The sequence below is a fragment of the Rhamphochromis sp. 'chilingali' genome, assembly GCF_963969265.1.
Source record: "Rhamphochromis sp. 'chilingali' genome assembly, chromosome: 12".
NCBI lineage: Eukaryota > Metazoa > Chordata > Actinopteri > Cichliformes > Cichlidae > Rhamphochromis > Rhamphochromis sp. 'chilingali'.
In genome coordinates, this window is record NC_137939.1 from 5,059,819 (window position 1) to 5,076,700 (window position 16,882).

At 41.5% G+C, this 16,882-nt stretch overlaps 1 protein-coding gene across 1 annotated transcript in view; it reads left to right on the top strand.

Moving 5' to 3' along the window:
• The window catches only part of ctnnbip1 (catenin, beta interacting protein 1), a 29,523-nt gene extending 19,421 nt beyond the window's left edge, over positions 1 to 10,102 (top strand). The window contains exon 4 of the mRNA XM_080897835.1: positions 6,824 to 10,102. Within this exon, the coding sequence (XP_080753961.1) occupies positions 6,824 to 6,882 (59 nt within the window). The 3' untranslated portion in view covers positions 6,883 to 10,102. The remainder of the gene's footprint in view (positions 1 to 6,823) is intronic.
• Positions 10,103 to 16,882: the final 6,780 nt, after the last annotated feature.

Genomic DNA, 16,882 nt, shown 5'->3' on the forward strand with positions numbered 1-16,882 from the left:
ATATAAGATATATATCTCGATATTTTTTTTAAGCCATAAAGTAAGAACAAAAAGAGAGTTCTTAGTCAAAGCTGTGTCCCAGATGTCACACAGGCACTTTTATTAACATAGAGCAGATGTACATAAAATTTACTCAAAAATAAATTATGAGCATTTATTAAATAATAATGCTCCATAAATAAAAGAAAACAATGTTGTTTTTGTGCATAACAAAAAGCTCACAATTGTGCAGTCAAAATGTAAACTAAAAGACGCTGAGCACAATAACAAAGACAGATTTCACAGCTGCTCTGTTCCCAACTTGTACTGCGTGACTGACAGCCTGGAGTTTGAAATCCGCTTCGCAACCGCGTCTCTTAACAGGTGCCATTTATAGTCCTTATACACAGTAGGGTAATATTACGTTGAAGCACAGTACGTATAACTCCGCGAGGCTCAGCCGTAATGCTCCGACAATCCATCAAGCGGTGCAGCTCCGTAGCTTACTAAAGTCGTACTAAAACATTTTTTGACAGATTGCTGAGCGCCGTGTTCCACATAAAATCGGTTCGCGGCCATCAAGCACAACCAGAATTCATACATAAGGCGCGCTGTCAACTTTTGAGAAAATGAAAGGGTTTTAGTCCGTGCAGCCCCTCTGGGCTGCATGGCGTTAGCGTGGTTAGCTCGTTAGCGTGGTTAGCTAGCTAACACGTTGACGCCGTCCAGCCCCACGCACGGGGCGATGCGCAGTAACTCGTTAACGGAGATTTGCCGTGTCCATCTTGTCGCTTCCTGCAGGTGAAGCGATGGGGGACGAGGAGTTGTGTTCAGTGAAGGAGAGGCGAGGCCGAGTAACATTGCGTAAAGACGAAAGTGGACGAAAGAGAGGCAAACCTGCGGCTCCACAAGTATAATTATAACGTAACATAGACTATATCGATATAAAGGATATTGTCACATCTTATATCTCGTATAAAAATATATCGATATTTTTTAAAAACTCGATATATCGCCCAGCTCTACTCCATAATAATTAAATCTAACACGCACTTCAGGGCTGAAGAGAAGAAAGGCTTTTTATAGCAGGCACACATGAGGTGCTGATAGAGATTCTTCTTAACCATTTGAAAAGGTGTGGAGCTCGGTGTTAATGAGATTTCTTAGATGTTGCTTATTAGATGGTTTTTATGTCATCACATGCTCATGCGTACTGTGGATGTAGACTATTGCACCTTGCTATCGTTTTTCTCCTCTCATCATTGAGGTAGTTTTTTTAATTTAAGGTTTTGGGAGACATTAATGGGGTCTCCCACGTCATTCTCAAATGAATCAGGTTGGGACATTATCTTCCGCTAGGCTTTTTCACATGTAACACGCAACAGTAGACTTGAAATACTCTATTTAGCTTAGATGAGGGTGCTGCCTGCTTAGAGCTTGCATAAGGGAGGACACATGACCCCCAGTCACTCGTTGTGATTTAGCTAAGCCACTGTATTATCACATGGGTGCAAATCAGCCTCTCCGGCATCACTCTGACTTGAAGAGCTGGTGGAGGAAATGCCCATTGACATCCTATCCAGCAACAGTTATGCAGTGGTGCAAAAGTACTTGATAGTCATGTGACAAAGAAAAGACAGCGTCTTAAAAAACACAAAATCTAATAAGAATAAACAGGTATCTGCACCTCGAGAAGTAGCAGAGGGTTTGGAAGTTTGCTGTTTCTGCAGCATTCAGGTGTGTGTTAGCATGATGCCAAGGAGGAAAGCCATCTGTCGTGATCTTAGAGAAGCAATAGTTGCTGGTCCAACAATCTGGGGAGGGTTAGGAGGCCATTGCCAAACAATCATTGCCAGTGTGCATCCCAGCAAATTCACCCCAAGGTCAGAAAAACAAAACAACAAAATAAATAAAGTTTCATCTCAGCTTCTGCAGGCCTGAGTTAGCATGTTAAATGTAAATATAGCTTGTCTGGAAGCTTTGTCAGGAGAAAACCGCTTCTCTTGGGTTTGCAAAGTTGCACATTGAGAACAATAACCTTCAGAGTTGCAAGACCAAAGTGGAGACGTTTGGTTATAACACACAGTAACACATTTGCAGAAAACCATTTGCCCGCATCATTTCAGCACAAACAAGTCAAACCAACTGTCACCGCAGTGGTGGGGATGATGATTTGCGCTTGTTTTGCAGCCTGTATAAGTATTTAGAGTCAAATGTGAGGCTGTCTGACAGCTGAAGCCCACACTGCCTCATGCAGCAGGACAATGAATCGAGCAAAGCAAAACATCTGTAAGAATAACTGAAAAAGAAAAGAATTAACATCTTGCAGTCAAAGTCCTGACCTCAGCCTGATTGAAATGCTGTGGGGGGGGACCTTAAGAGAGCTGTGCATGAATGAATGCAAACACACATCAATGAACTGAAGCAATGATGTGAAGAAGTTGTGTTGTCCTGTATGTAAAACCTTAAAATTAAAAGAGGGAGAGTACTTCCTTTTTGACAACTAGATATTTTCTTCTTTGTTTAAACTCTGAATGCCGGAGTGCTTAATATGAGAGAACAGCTGAATATATGAGGCACTGAATTACCTTTGTATATTTTATTTAATGTTATGTGAACAGAAGTGGAAAATGTATATCCACTTATGAGAGTAAAAAAACACACTCGGTGGGTGTGTGTCCAAATCACTTGACAAATCACAGTTGGCAGCAGACTAATGAATGATTTCTTGTTAAGCAGAAGCCAGCTGAGAAAGTCCTTTTTGTGTAGCTGGCAGGATTCATTAGTTGACTCAACACAAATGAGGCTGTAATTATCGGTTGGTCCTCATTAAGGTGGCAAAATGAAACGAGCACAGAAAGAATAAAGGAAATGGTAAACACTGATAGTTTTTTCCACGAATTGGAAATCTGCTGGATTCTCACACAGTTTACTGGCAGACACACTTGTACTACAGCAGAGGACACTGACTGGTGCTGAAGCCTCAGATTTAAGTGTTATCATTGCAGAGCAGGATGTAGGAGGTCAGTGAGCCACTCAGGGTGTTGCAGTATCTCCAGTCAGAGTGCTGTGATTTCAGATTGAGGAGGGTGGGTTCCCACAGTAGGTGATACATATATGGCGATACACGAAATTACCTGCATGCACCAAAAGGATTTTCACAGCAGGGTATTCCCCTTCGGCTTTATAGTCACAGCTGACAGGATTTACAGGATACCGACGGGATCCTAGGACCTGTGGAAAACTTGTCTGGCTTCACACTTTGAACTCAAACGTGTTTTGGGTTTTCCGATAGCACAAAACATGTGGAAGACTGACCGGGATAGATGCATGTAGCTAGGGCTGCTCAATTAATCGAATTTTAATCACGATTACGATCTGGGCTTTCAACGATCATTAAAAATGACTGAGCCGATTATTAGCCCCTCCCTCATTTATCCGCGACACCTTAAAGCAGGGCTCTAGAGTGCGACCAATTTGGTCGCAAATGCGACCAAATTTTTCAGTGGTGCGACTAAAAATAAATATTTGGTCGCACAGGTGCGACCAACTGTTCCGGTAACAAAAAAAAAAAATCTCTGTAACTCTCCGTGTGGTCAACAACAGACACACATTATGCCCCTATCGTGGACTAAACCAATCAGAGATAGTCAGGGGCGGGACCTCTCTGATTGGCCGTGGTCCAGTTGAAAGTGCAGGTGGAAGAGAGAGGTGAGTAGCTTGAATAAAGCGATATCAATTCATTAACGGATTCCACACAAAGACCTAAACACGGAGCGGACCCAACACATCAGAATCAGCTTCGTCTTTCTCGGCTTTCTCACCCGACGGCCTGAACACGGACACGCTGTCGGAGCTTAGCGATTCTTCGGGTCCGCGCTGTGTTTACGTCTTTTTGCGCTGATTCTGAGCTGCAGGTTTTGTCTCTCTCCAACCAAAATTCACCGAGCCAGCAGCAAAAGAAGCAGCAAACTGCGCTTCACATTTGATCAATGTCGTCATGAATTCCCTCTGACTTTTGCTGTTTTGCTTCCACCACGATAAAAATCACACTTCCTGCACAGCTCTCTCTCTCTCTGTACTTCAGGAACAGTTTCCCGTCTCAAATCTGTTTTCTGCATTATTCATTCGCTTATTACCCACCAGTCTAGCGTTGTTTACAGCGCTTTTTCTTTTTTCACTTAAATGACCTCGGACAAGAAAGCCTAATTTCTGCTGTTCAATACTGAAGAAATTTAAATTTCTTAAAATTATGCAAAATTGCAGAATATTTTTAAGGTTATCTGCTATAAAAAGCCAGACCAGGAAAATCTCCTTCATGTTTTCCTGTGTTTTATTCTCAGTTACTTTCACACAAAGGCATCTGCTGTGATTTTCACAATTCTGATGAAGTCTCATGTGTATCAGTACTGATAAATGATCAGAATTATAATATTTCTGACTGTCTGAGGCTAAATTGAATCAAATCAGGACTTTGAGAACCGGAATTGAATGGATTATAGAAATCAGTGATGATACTCAGCCCTAGTGAGCAGCCTAGGCCTGAGAGAAGTGGATGTACTGTAGCTGTGGGTAATAAGAAAAGATGAAAAGAACTATTGATAACTTTTTTGTTAAGTTAAGGCCTGATCTGTCTGAAATTCATAGCCAGTGCTCTGACACGGTGCCATCAATATTTGAATGCTGAAAAAGCACAGTGTATCCAGAAAACACGGCCTTACAGCAGCAAACAGGTCGTCAGAGGAGGCCAAGATGATGATTAAGTTTTTAACATTTTCTACAATATTGACAAAGCACTTTAAGCACAAGTTTGTTAGTTAATAATTTAGAAATTAATATTGTCTGTATGGACTTCCCCCCCAAAGAAAGTGCACATGTAAAACTGCGGTGTTAAGCGATGCGGTTGAAAAATTTGAGTGCGCCTAACTTTTGTGCCGGTACGCCTAACTTTAAAAATTTAGGCGTACCGGTGCGCCCATGTCAAAAAGTTAGTCTAGAGCCCTGCCTTAAAGGCCGTCTGTGAAAATATTGTCGGGCATAAACCGGTCCGTGGCGCAAAAAAGGGTGGAGACCGCTGATTAAGAGGACCCGAGGGAAGCTCGGAAAGCTAAGCAGAAGTTATTTGGAGAGTGACTGCCGTTGGTTGAAAAGAGAGTTTAAAAAAAAAACTTCAGTGGTGTTGCACACTATTTTATATTATTTTTTTAAAGTCATTGTTAACCCTTTAAAGCCGGTCAGAGCAGCACGCTCCGTTTTGCGTAACTATTTTTAAATCCCTGTAGAATCTGAACCGTGTAAGCTAGCGCAATAATTTGTTTTGCATATGAAACCGGAGGAGTTGTACTTACATCTGATGCCATCAGCTTGTCCTCGGTCACGGTTTCGTTCCACATATAGCTTTGCAAAAATTGCATAAAAAGCGCTTGCAGGAACAAAAACATAATATTCCAGAAACACGCTTTGCCGTTCCTATCAGCTGTTCGTAACACTTCCCACAGTGAAATGATGCACATTTGCATCATAGGATTGTTTTTTGTTTTTCCTGCAGTATATAAAAATTGCTGTATCTCCAAAATAAAACTATGAAGACACTCAAAATAAATTTCCTGTGGTGGGAAACTATTTTTTTGCAACTTTATTTTATTTAAAGTTTTAAGGGATAAACCTCTTAAATTTCTCCAAGTAGAAATATATGTAAACAAAACAAAAACGATTTTCAATTTTTTTTGTAGTTTATTGCACTTTTTTGCAATTTATGTAATTACTATGGACTTAATGCATACATATTATTAAAATATGGGCTATAACAGTTGTATTGATGTATAGCAACTTGAAATGCTCCCACAAATGGCACTACAGCATGTAAAAAAAAAAATAATAATATAAGCTCTGGTGGACTTGGTTCTATGGTAGGTCTTAAAGGGTTAAATAAATATCGTCAAATAATCGTGATCTCAATTTCAGTGAAAATAATCGTGATTATCATTTTTGCCATAATCGAGCAGCCCTACATGTAGCTAGAAGAATGCAATTTGATCCCTCATGGCAGAGAGCGGCCTTGTTTTTTGTGCATGCAGCCCAACAAATGTTTCGCAGACTTGACTTTGTTGTAAATGCATCAGGTAACTTTCATAAGTCTCTGCCCGAGGCCTCTTCTCAAATCTTTCATGACTGGCGCAAAAGTTCCTTAGTATTTCTGTATGGTTGTGTTTGCACTTACTGCTTCTGTGCCTAGTCCAATATTTAGACCGACTCTAAGAAAAGGCAACAACACGTTTCCTGTTAGTCAGAAAAGTAAATAGTTTCTTTTAACAGCTTATCTTCTGAAGCTGGAAGTAAAGTTTCCTTCCCAGTTGATAATAAAATCCTTACCTTTTTTGGTTTTCCATCATGTCCTGTCCGGGTGGCTACTAGAGGTGGGAAATATAGCCTCAAAACGATGTCCCGGAATAAAGGAAATTTACGATTATGATATTTCTGACAGTCTGAAAAAGAAACTCTAAATAGCTTTTTATCGATGCTTGCAGCTTGTGCAGGCGGCAGCATTTATTAGTGCGAACAAAATGAAGGGCATTTTCCATCCTTTTCCAATGTGCTGTTGTCACTGATGACATACTACTTCATTCAAAGTGTGTATCTATTGCCACAAGGGCCCAGCAGCAGCAGTGTTACAGTGCAACAGTAGAGACACGGCATAAGTCAAATGTAAGCGCACAAGTAGCCCAAGTAGTGTTTTTTTATTTCTTTTTTATCCTTTCTATCGTACTTTATCGATCGATGCTGGTGTTAGATAAAAAGCATGTCACATTAAAAGTCTGTATTTGTGTCTCACGTTGATTCTCAGGTGCAGAGGATGTGGTGATGGCGTTCTCACGGTCAGAGACGGAGGATCGACGACAGTGACCCTGGCTCCCGCGCCCCTCGTCCCACCCACCTCACCCCCAATCCCTCCCTGCACGTGATCCACACCACCTTTAATCTCCACAAACACGACCCCTGCTGAGCTCAGGAGAGGAGGTGAAGGGAGGATGCCTGAGAGGGACAGAAGAGGATGGGAAGAGACGGGGCGGGGGCTGCCTCACCCTCCACCCGGCCTTTTCCACCCCTCGACTCCTCCTCGTACAAGTCGGCGCACCATTACCTGAGATGCACTCAAGTGTGGGTCACTGCGGGCTGAAGCTTTGGCACCAAGGCAGTCAGTGAAAACACTCAGATCGTGTGGATGATTATCATTGGGTTTTTTGTTTTTTTAGGAGGGTTTGGATGTGTATCGTTCTGTTTGTATTGGGACTTCTTCTTTTTTTTAGCAGTGTTACATGTTGTATCTGCTGTTGCTGGTAGAATTGACCAGCGGGCTGACCGAAGCAAAGAGAATTATAGTTTTGGTCAAGCAGCGAGAGCGATGATTGATGAGTGTTAGAGGAGAGATTTTGATTATTTCTGCTTACCCCGCTGGGCTGAAGTTGTTTTTGGTTTAGCTGTTGTGTTATAAAGGCTTTTGTTTGCTTTCCACCAGGGGCCTCATTTATAAACATGAAAAATGCAAAATGCTCTCCCCTACAGATACAGATGTTAACTCGACCCTGCATTCTGGAAATAAAGTAAAATGCGTTGAACCCCATCAATAGGACAAAAAAAGACATATATTATTTTGTAGTTCTGCGGAGACGTAAACATTCCCATTAGTGGAGTTTCCGTGTAATTTGGTAAACATCCATCCATTCTGCCACTTATCCACGTCCAGCTCAAAGGGAAGGCACTCTGTGCTTAGATGCTCAAACCTCCCTCCCCCATAGCAGCTGCCTCCAACTCTCCTACAGGGACACTGAGGCTTTGCCGAGCCAGCGGAGATGATGTTATCTCTTCTAGCTGGACATGCCCGTAACATCTCACCTATAGGAAACCAAGTGCTCTGGACCACCTCAGCTAGCTAGTTTTAGATGGAGGTGATAGCAGGGTTACTGTGAACTCCTCCCGGAAGCTCGTTTTAACCGCTTGTATCTGTGGGCTCATTCATGACCCAAAACTGTGCATGAAGTTGGGAACATAGATTCAGTGTAGACCACGCCAGCCCGTGTGTTAATCTCCCGCTACCTTCTTCCCTTCCTTTGGAAACTCTTCCACTAGACACATCAACTCATTTCCATCCCAGAGTTGGCACCCCATCCTTTTCTGCCAGACAACCACGCCAGATTTGGAGGTGCGGATTTTTAAATTCGCCCCTTAATACTCCACACGGAAATGTCATCAGCTAAAAGAAGTAAGCCACAGTGATATCTAACCCACCTCTGCTCTCCTTCATCAGATTAACCCAGAATGTTTTCAAAAACAAGTATGACTTGATCTCTGGAATTTTCCGTGTGGCTTGCATGAATACTAGTACGATCAGCTGATTGATGTGTGTAGTAACACTCTCAGCAGGCCCGTCATTAATCATTCATCTTTGACTACATGGGTTAGCAGGCTCACGGCATGACCAGCGGGGTCTATGTAAATGAAAATCGACACATTTCTCTTTTTCTTTTATTTCTTTGTGAAATCCATGGATCGGTTTATAAATGAGGCCCCGCTTGTTCTTTCTGACGCTTAGTTTTCGACCCGCAGGCTGTAAAAGAGAGAGGGAAGAGTTAAAAACACTACCAGACGTAATCACATCAATCATGAAACACAAGTGTGCACGTTCACCCCAGACGTGACATGTAAAAAAAATTTTTTTTAATTGTACAGATAGTTGGGAAATAGGAAACATGAATTAAGTGTGCCAATTGTTTGACTTTTTTATTTCTTTATTTTTTAAGTTGTAAGATGAAATTGAGAGTTAGGAAGGAAACAGGCTGTAGTTGTAATTTATTGCTTACCGAGTCGACAACCGGCTCTTCAAACACACCATTAAAGGTGGGAGGAACCACGAGTCGCTCTGTAACGTCATCAACCATCAGTGGCTCTTTGCTCACACTAAAGTCACAAACTCTAATTTTTAACTACCTGTAACTAAAGACATGGCGCCAAACACGAGGAGTGCGTGCGATACTCTGAGAATTTAAAAACCTTTCCGCTTCCTTTTGCTTCAGCCGACTTTCAGAAAGGTAACGCAAAGCGGTGCGTTTCTAAATCCTCGGGAGTATGTTTCTGACTGTACTGTATCTATTGCACTATTATCAGTGGGATATTTGCAAAAAAAATACATTTTGATATTTAGCACAGAGAGTCTGTTTGGTTCAGTGGATTTGAGAACAAAAAAAACTTTGTAAACACGTTTTTATCCTGTCAGTGTTTAAAAAAAAAAAAAAAATAAATCTTGTTAATTGACACGACTGGAATAGCTAAGCGGATAACACCGGACATGCTTTTATTTTCTAGTGAACTGCTCAGTATTAAATGTGTTTAAGTACAGTTTGTTAACTTGTATAACTTAAAATAACTGTAATGTTTCGACGCCGAGCATGTCTGCCTCGTGGCTTTTAATGTTCATTTAGCCGAGGATCTTCAAAGCCTTGCCACAATGACCATTGTTTGTACATTCTTGATGTTTGTGGAAGCTACTAGCTCTTTTAAAAATGTTTCTGGAGAAAGAAAAACCAACAACAACTAAAAAGATGATCTCTTTTTTATGGGTAAGTGTTATCCAAGTGTTATATCCTGTTGGCAATAACTTCTATTTGAATGTCCTCAATCATCGCAATGTAAAAGGCCAACACAAGAAATTTGTCTTTAGGTTGACTTTTATTTTGAAACTTTTTTTTTTTGTTGTCTATGCATTGATTTGTTTTCTTTGTTTTGTTCTCTCTGAGGTGTCTTACTGTACTTTTTTGCCTATCAGGGTTGTTCTGCAGCCTTTTATTCGAGTTGTGAGTGAATGTCAGTTTGTGCGAATCATTGAACTTTCAGCATGCTGTTGAGTTGAGACTAGGACTGTGCGTCTTTTTACTGTGATCACCTGACGATGGCTAAATTGTCTTCTTTTTTAATGTATGTGTGTTGCCTTTGTTTTGTTTTGTTTTCCCCCTCTCAAGTCGATGTTAATTAGTTGGTTTCGTTTTGTATGGCTGCTGACCATGTCTTGACTCAATGCTTCCAAATCCTATACCAACTGAACAATTAAAGAACTTTTAAACGGTGAAAACGTCTTCCTCTCGTTTCTTCCTGTTAAAGTCGATCAAACTCAAATAAACTTTGAGGTGAGGCCAGATCCAGGGAACAAAAGCATTCTGGAGTCATAATAAGGGCAAAATCACAGCTGTTTGTGTTCAGCTTATCTGCCTTAGAAAGAGAATTAACCTTTTGTTCCTGTTGATAAGTGAAAAATGTAGTTTGTAGACCAAACCAAGGGGCCACATTTGATCAAATCTGAATTTTAAGACACTGATCTCAAAACTGCGGGAGCTTTAGCTTGTGAGCTTGAGCTGCAGCAATGGACATATCTACTGTGACATCTCCCACTGGTTTTGTACTCTACAATTTTGAAGTGTCAAGGTTTTATTTTTATCTTTGTTTATGCTACAGATACACTAGGGACAAGAGTGGTTGGAGACCACAACACAACCAATAATTATTGCATCCATGTACAATGAACTCACAATCTGCTGCATTCAAAATGGTTCCTTTGAAATGTCATTGAGACTGAAACATGCCTGCTAGCAGTTTGCAATTGAATCGGTACAGGCTGACAATTACATGCAGTCTGTTTGTGATTTTATAGCAATTAACTGTGATAAATCACAGGCTCTATACTCAGAAATTCACATTAAACAGAAATTCCTCCACAAATAGTGACATAGGTGCTACAGGATGGCAATTTATTTGCAGCTGTTTATATTCTTCACCCTCATTGGCAGTCGTTTCAATTGCTCACCTCAAATTTCAGAAAAGTTTGACCCGCCCAGTTTGCTTTGCCAGTTATTTCCCTTGTCGTTGCTGAATGTCACTGAGTTTTCATGGTCACTGCTTACTGCTTCGAGTGTACGACTCCTTAAAGTTTGGCATTTTAACATTGGGGTGTAAGGGGAGTGACTCACTTTTGGAGGCAGCCTGTAGTGGCTGTAGTGTTTGGCACTTCTTTGTTGGCTTACTTTTTCTAAATTGTCTCCAAAACAAGCAGGTAACTGTTTCCCACATACATCACAGTGATAGTGCCGGATTCAGAACCCATCTACAGGCAAACAAGACATGAAGCCAGAATGGATTTCCTTGAATTGCCACTTAATCCTTGATCCAACATCAAGTAAACCTGCATAGACAAACATGTTAAAATGCCAAATTTTGCAGCTTAAAATACATGTTTTTAGCCTGGGACAAAAACCTGTTCTCTAAAGCTAATTTACCCCTTCATATCAATAAGGCCAGGGTAGGAAAAAGTATAAACCACCAATTTAAACTTAAGGCTTAAAGAAGAGATGTGACTGACTGGCTAGTGAATGCCGGCTGTAGCTGAGAAGTGATCACCAGGACTCACCTCCTTCAATCAAGTAACTAAAGTGAACCTCCACATGATGTTTGTGGTGTTTTTGTGGGATTGTCTTAGTGCTACTTACAAACCACCTGTGAAATCTGTGATCCAGTTTTGGTCCAGTTTGTTATTAGTCTGATGATGGTCGCTTAAGAAATTAACACAGCAGCAGCCGAAATGGTACCAACGAGGCTTCAATGAGGTTTCACAAATGACTGATGTGGCAGCGATTGTGCCCAACCACTCTGGGACCAACATGGAACCACAAAAGAAGGTTTCAGATAGTTTTACCTTCATTTAATTATTAGATTTATGACCCTACCCATAAAAACTTTTAACAACCGTCCTTTGAAATGACACACTTTTGCACTGGCATCTTTCCAAATGAAAAAAGAAAAATTTGAAGCTCTCTCATTTACCTCATTATCTAGCAATAACCAACCACAGCACTGTGCAATTCCCTGTCGGCTTTTCATTGAGGCAGATGTTTAAATTACCGGCGGCGCTACTTGGTCGCCAAGTTGAAGAAGGGATTCCCTCTTTTTTTTTCCCTCTGCTAATGATGAACATCTGTTTACTGTTCCCATACCTTTATCAGCTCTGGGGATAACAAGCCAGCTGCTGTAGATGTCTTTTAACTGTAACTGGACCAAGGTGTAGATGAAAGTGTGCATATAATAAACTTGCATGGGTTTTTTTGTTTGTTTTTTTAAAAATAATTATGCATATCCACATGGGGAAACATTTTTTGTCCATCAGTTATTTTTAACGCAGCCTCTCAGACAAACAGGGGAACATCAGTGCCCGACTCTCATCTGCCAGCATGTGAGAGGACTTCTCTCTCCCCGGCAGCATAAGCTCCCACTCTCACTGTACACGTGAGCGCTGACGTTGTGTTTATCTGATGTCAGGCAGATCAGACCCAGAGCTCGGCGCGCAGCAGCTGATCTGTGCGCCAACCAGCTGATAACTGCCACCGGCACAATCGCATTGCATTACGCAACTCTGCGTGTGTGTGTGTGTGTGTGTGCAGCGCTCATCATCATGATGTTCATATACTGCGGACAGCTGTTTAAGAAACGTTTCAACTGTGTGATGCGCAGTCACATCAGTGCTTGTGAATTTAAGTTCTTTAAAATATGAAATAAGTTTGAAAGGATGGTTTTTCTTAAAGCAGCGCCTGTTGTTGCATTATAAGGAAGCGCTCTCTGGAATATTCACTTTTAATTGAATAGTGCTGTGTTTTGTATATATTCCTTTTCTTTGTTCTTTTTAAACGTACTTTAAGAAGTTTGGTGTGCATGTGTCACTTTTTGACTAATAAATCATGAAGATGACCTTGAAGGTCTTGGTGGACAAAAGCCCGCTTGCAGTCCCACTTACACACAACTTTACTTAAGTTTGATTCTTCTGATTTCAGTGTTTCAAGAAAGAAGAAAATGAAGATGAGGGAAAGAGCTGCTGAAGTTAGGTTAGGCTAGCAGAGAGGTGACGATCAGTGAGCAGCAGTATGGCTTCATGCAGAGAAAAAGAACTACTGATGTGATGTTTGATTTGAGAGTGTTGATGCAGAAGTATCGAAGAGTTCTGCCGTGTCTTTGTGGATCTAGAGGAAACAGATGATAACATCCCGAGAGAGGAACTATGGTATTGCATGGGGAGGTCAGGAGTGGCGGAGAAGTGTGTGAGGGTGGTGCAGGACAAATGTGAGGACAGAGAGACAATGATGAGTTGCACGGCAGGAGTGACAGATGGGTTCAAGTTGGGAGCAAGAATACAACAAGGATTGACTCTGAGTCCCTTCTTCTTTGATGGACAGGTTGAGTTTAAATACCTGGGGTCAGCTACCCAAAGTAACAGACAGGTGAAGAAGAGAGTGCGGGCGGGTTGTAGTGGGTGGAGATGAGTGTCAGGGATGATTTGTGAAAGAAGGAGAGCAGTAAGGGAACATATTAAAGATGGTAGTGAGAGCTGTTGTGCTGTTTGGTTTGAAGACGGTGACACTGACAGAAAGAGACGAGGTGTTGCTGGACGTGGCCGAGCTAAAGACGCTCAGATTTTCTTTGGGAGAGATCCGAATGGACGAGATTAAAATGAGCGCATCAGAGGGAAAGCTCAGGTTGAGCAATTTGGAGGCAAAGCTAGAGAGGCAAGGTGAGGAGGGACAGTGGATACTGGACCAAGGATGCTTATTATGGAGCTGCCAGGCAAGAGGAAAAGAGGAAGGTCACAGAGGAGGTTTGTGGATGTAGTTAAGGAGGACATGCAGAGAGTTGGTGTGACTGAGGAGGATGCTAGGGATGGGGTAAAATGAAGGAAGAGGGAGGGAGAAGTTTAGGAGGATGAATGTAGGGTAGGGGTAGTTTGTCTGCCTAGCCTGTAATCAATTTGTAAACACGACTGTAAGAAAAGAAAAAAAAAATGCCTATGACATTCAGGACTTCAGTATTTTTATTAACCTATCTAAAAAATTAATTATAAGATTTGATTATAGAAGATATGAACTTCTCGGTAGGTCTCCATCGATGTCTTGAGCAGTTTGGACTGCAGCTGTGGGGGAGTGTCATTGCCATTATGGAGCAAGGTTTGGGCAAGGACGCAAGCTTTCCCAGCAGTGGCAGACCTTTGCATTGCAATGAGAAGATTAATGTCATTCGCTTCACTTGTCAGTTGTTTTAATTTTGTGGTTGATCGGTGTGCAATTGAAAAGTACTGCTTCTTTTTCTTTTCCCAAGTGGGTTCTTGGACTCCTGACAGCATTCTGAAAATTTTACCAGAGTTTAAAGTCAGCATTATTGAAAGTAAGAAACTTTAAAGCCACATGACTCTCTGACCGGCACTAAAAATTACTCCACCCCCATACGTTTGAGGGGGAAGGATATAATTTTATGGGACAAATGAATGTGATCAGCTCCGACTTTCATCTTCAAAGCGAAAAGCGAGTTGAAAGCGTGGCAGCTCCAGGAGCGAGGGAGGTGACGCTCCTTCCTACCTTGTGACTCAACACATTGGGCAAAGCCAAGAGTATCCAGAGAAAAGGGAGGCAGGCAAAGAGGGGCACATGTGGAGTAATGCAGCACTGCACAGTCACTCATGGGCATGCACAGAGCTCTGCAGATACACACTCCCTAAACCTCATGACTAATAGATGAGATTTGCTCCAAGTTTCATCTACTTGCAGCACCTCATGCTCGCTTCACGGAGAGAAATGAAACCGGTTTTCTGCATCAGATGCTCTGCTGATAAGACAACTTTGATCATTCTTGTGCTCGTCCGCAGCATGACTGTTACATACAGAAACGCATATTTTTATGAAGAAAATACAAGGCAGGTTTATTTGTGTTCTTCAAAGCGAGCTTTCCCCGAGACATCAAAGGCTTTTTCAGCGAGATGAAAGAGATGCGAGCCAACATAAAAGACATCCTAACTGGCAGGGCTGGGTTATTTTAAGAGTAAAATAAAATGAAAGCGAAAATACAATCAGCTCCATAAAATAATGAAATTTAGCTAGTAGTTGCAGTGCAGTGCAAGATATGCAAAAAATAGGCCCGAGTTTAATTGAACAAAATGCAGTGACAAGCAGAAAAGTCTACATACCTGATGATACATTTATTATTTTGGTTCTATGTTGGTGATGCATAAAACTGACTACAGGTCCATCCACATCCAACAATAATGCTGCTTCTCCTTGTTTAGTTAAGCAGCCATGTCACATGACCTGAGCCTGGGACGAGCCAATCAGAAAGATGCTTTTTAAAAAAGTTGGACTGATGTGACTCCCTTTTCTGCAGCAACAACAAGCAGCGCTTACAATGGTTTCCTTAAGTCTTTTTGAAGCAGACCACCTTTATTTCTCAGCTACTCTTAAAGTTAATACTGAAGCAGCTTCATGTGGATAAAAGGTTTAGGCTTGAGTCCATACTTTCCACAAACCTTCTGGCTCATTTTGGAGTCTGCAAAACTTCTTTGGTGCACAATTGTCTCAGTTTTATCTGTTTTACTCGTCATGACTTTCTCCAGTGCTCGATAAAGCGCGAGCTCCCCACAGCTCGTGACCGCACATGAATTAAGGATAGAGCTGGGCTGCCACTTTTAGTTCACCTACAGCTGTCTTGGACATGCAGATGTGCATACAGCCTCACAGCTTTGCCGGTATGGCTGTGAACTCCTGTCTTACTGTTATCCTAAACATATTAACCCTCTTAGTAGATAGTACCTGCTGAAAACTCATGTAACTCTATACCCCTGTAGGGTGTAGAATAATCTCCTTCCATGGTGTGAGACTATATCTCACATGAATCTGTCATGTTTTATATATTATGTACTTGAAGCTTAATAATAAAAAAAATTGAGTTGGCTGGACTATCTTATCATATCATATTCTCTGTCAGGCTTTCTCTTCATGCTCCCACTCATCCCATCAGACTGAAGGCACTGCTTCATCTGCTAAAATAGAATTTTCCACAAAACTCAATAATGTTGCTAATTTAGGGTCTAATTTCCAAAGATTCTTCACATATTGCTTTAACTCATCCATATTTTGAACACCACAACAAAGAAATAATTTAACTATTTTTTAAAAACAACTTTTATTTAATTTATGTATATCCTGAGGGGAATATCACCAAAACTCACCTACGTTTGGTACATCCTGCATAAAATGTGTCCCTCTGATGTGCCGATGCTTTAAGGAAAAGGCATCTGAAATTACATACCCGCCATTACTGCTCTCCATTTCTGCCATGAAAGTAGAGGAATTACTTCTCACTGCAAATCGATTTCTTCCTCATGCTCACGTGCAGTCCTGTGACAGAGATATTTCTTTCACAGGACTCTCTGCAGTCCTGTGAACACCTCATGAGTCAAGTAATAACTTGAAGCTGTTTTTTTCCTGTATGACTTTATCAGTCTCTCACATAATTGTGAAAGAATTCTTGTAAGGTCCCACCACAGCATCTCAGTCTGGTTGAGGTCCGGACCGGGTCTGCTCTGGATCATTCTCCTGTTGCATGACCCACTTTCGGCCAAGCTTTAGCTGTCGGACAGACGGCCTCACATTTGACTCGAAAATACTTTTGTATACAGAGGAGTTCATGGTTGACTCAGTGACTGCCAGAGGTCGGGGTCCTGTGGCTGTAAAACAAGCCCAAATCATCACCCCTCCATCATAACTTTCACAGTTACTATGAGGCATTTGTGCTGATGTGCTGTGTTTGGTTTTCACCAGATGGCATGCTGTGCAATATGACCAAACATCTCCACTTAGATCTTGTTTGTCATTGAGTCTTGTGATTTGCCCAGATGCAACTTTGCAAACCTGAGGCATGCTGCCATGTTCTTTTTAGAGAGAAGAGGCTTTCTCCTGGTGTGTGCTGTCATGAATCTTAGCATTCAACATGCTAACTGAGGCCTGTAGAGTCTAGTGCAGCTATTGCTGAGTTTCTTGCATTTTTGTGA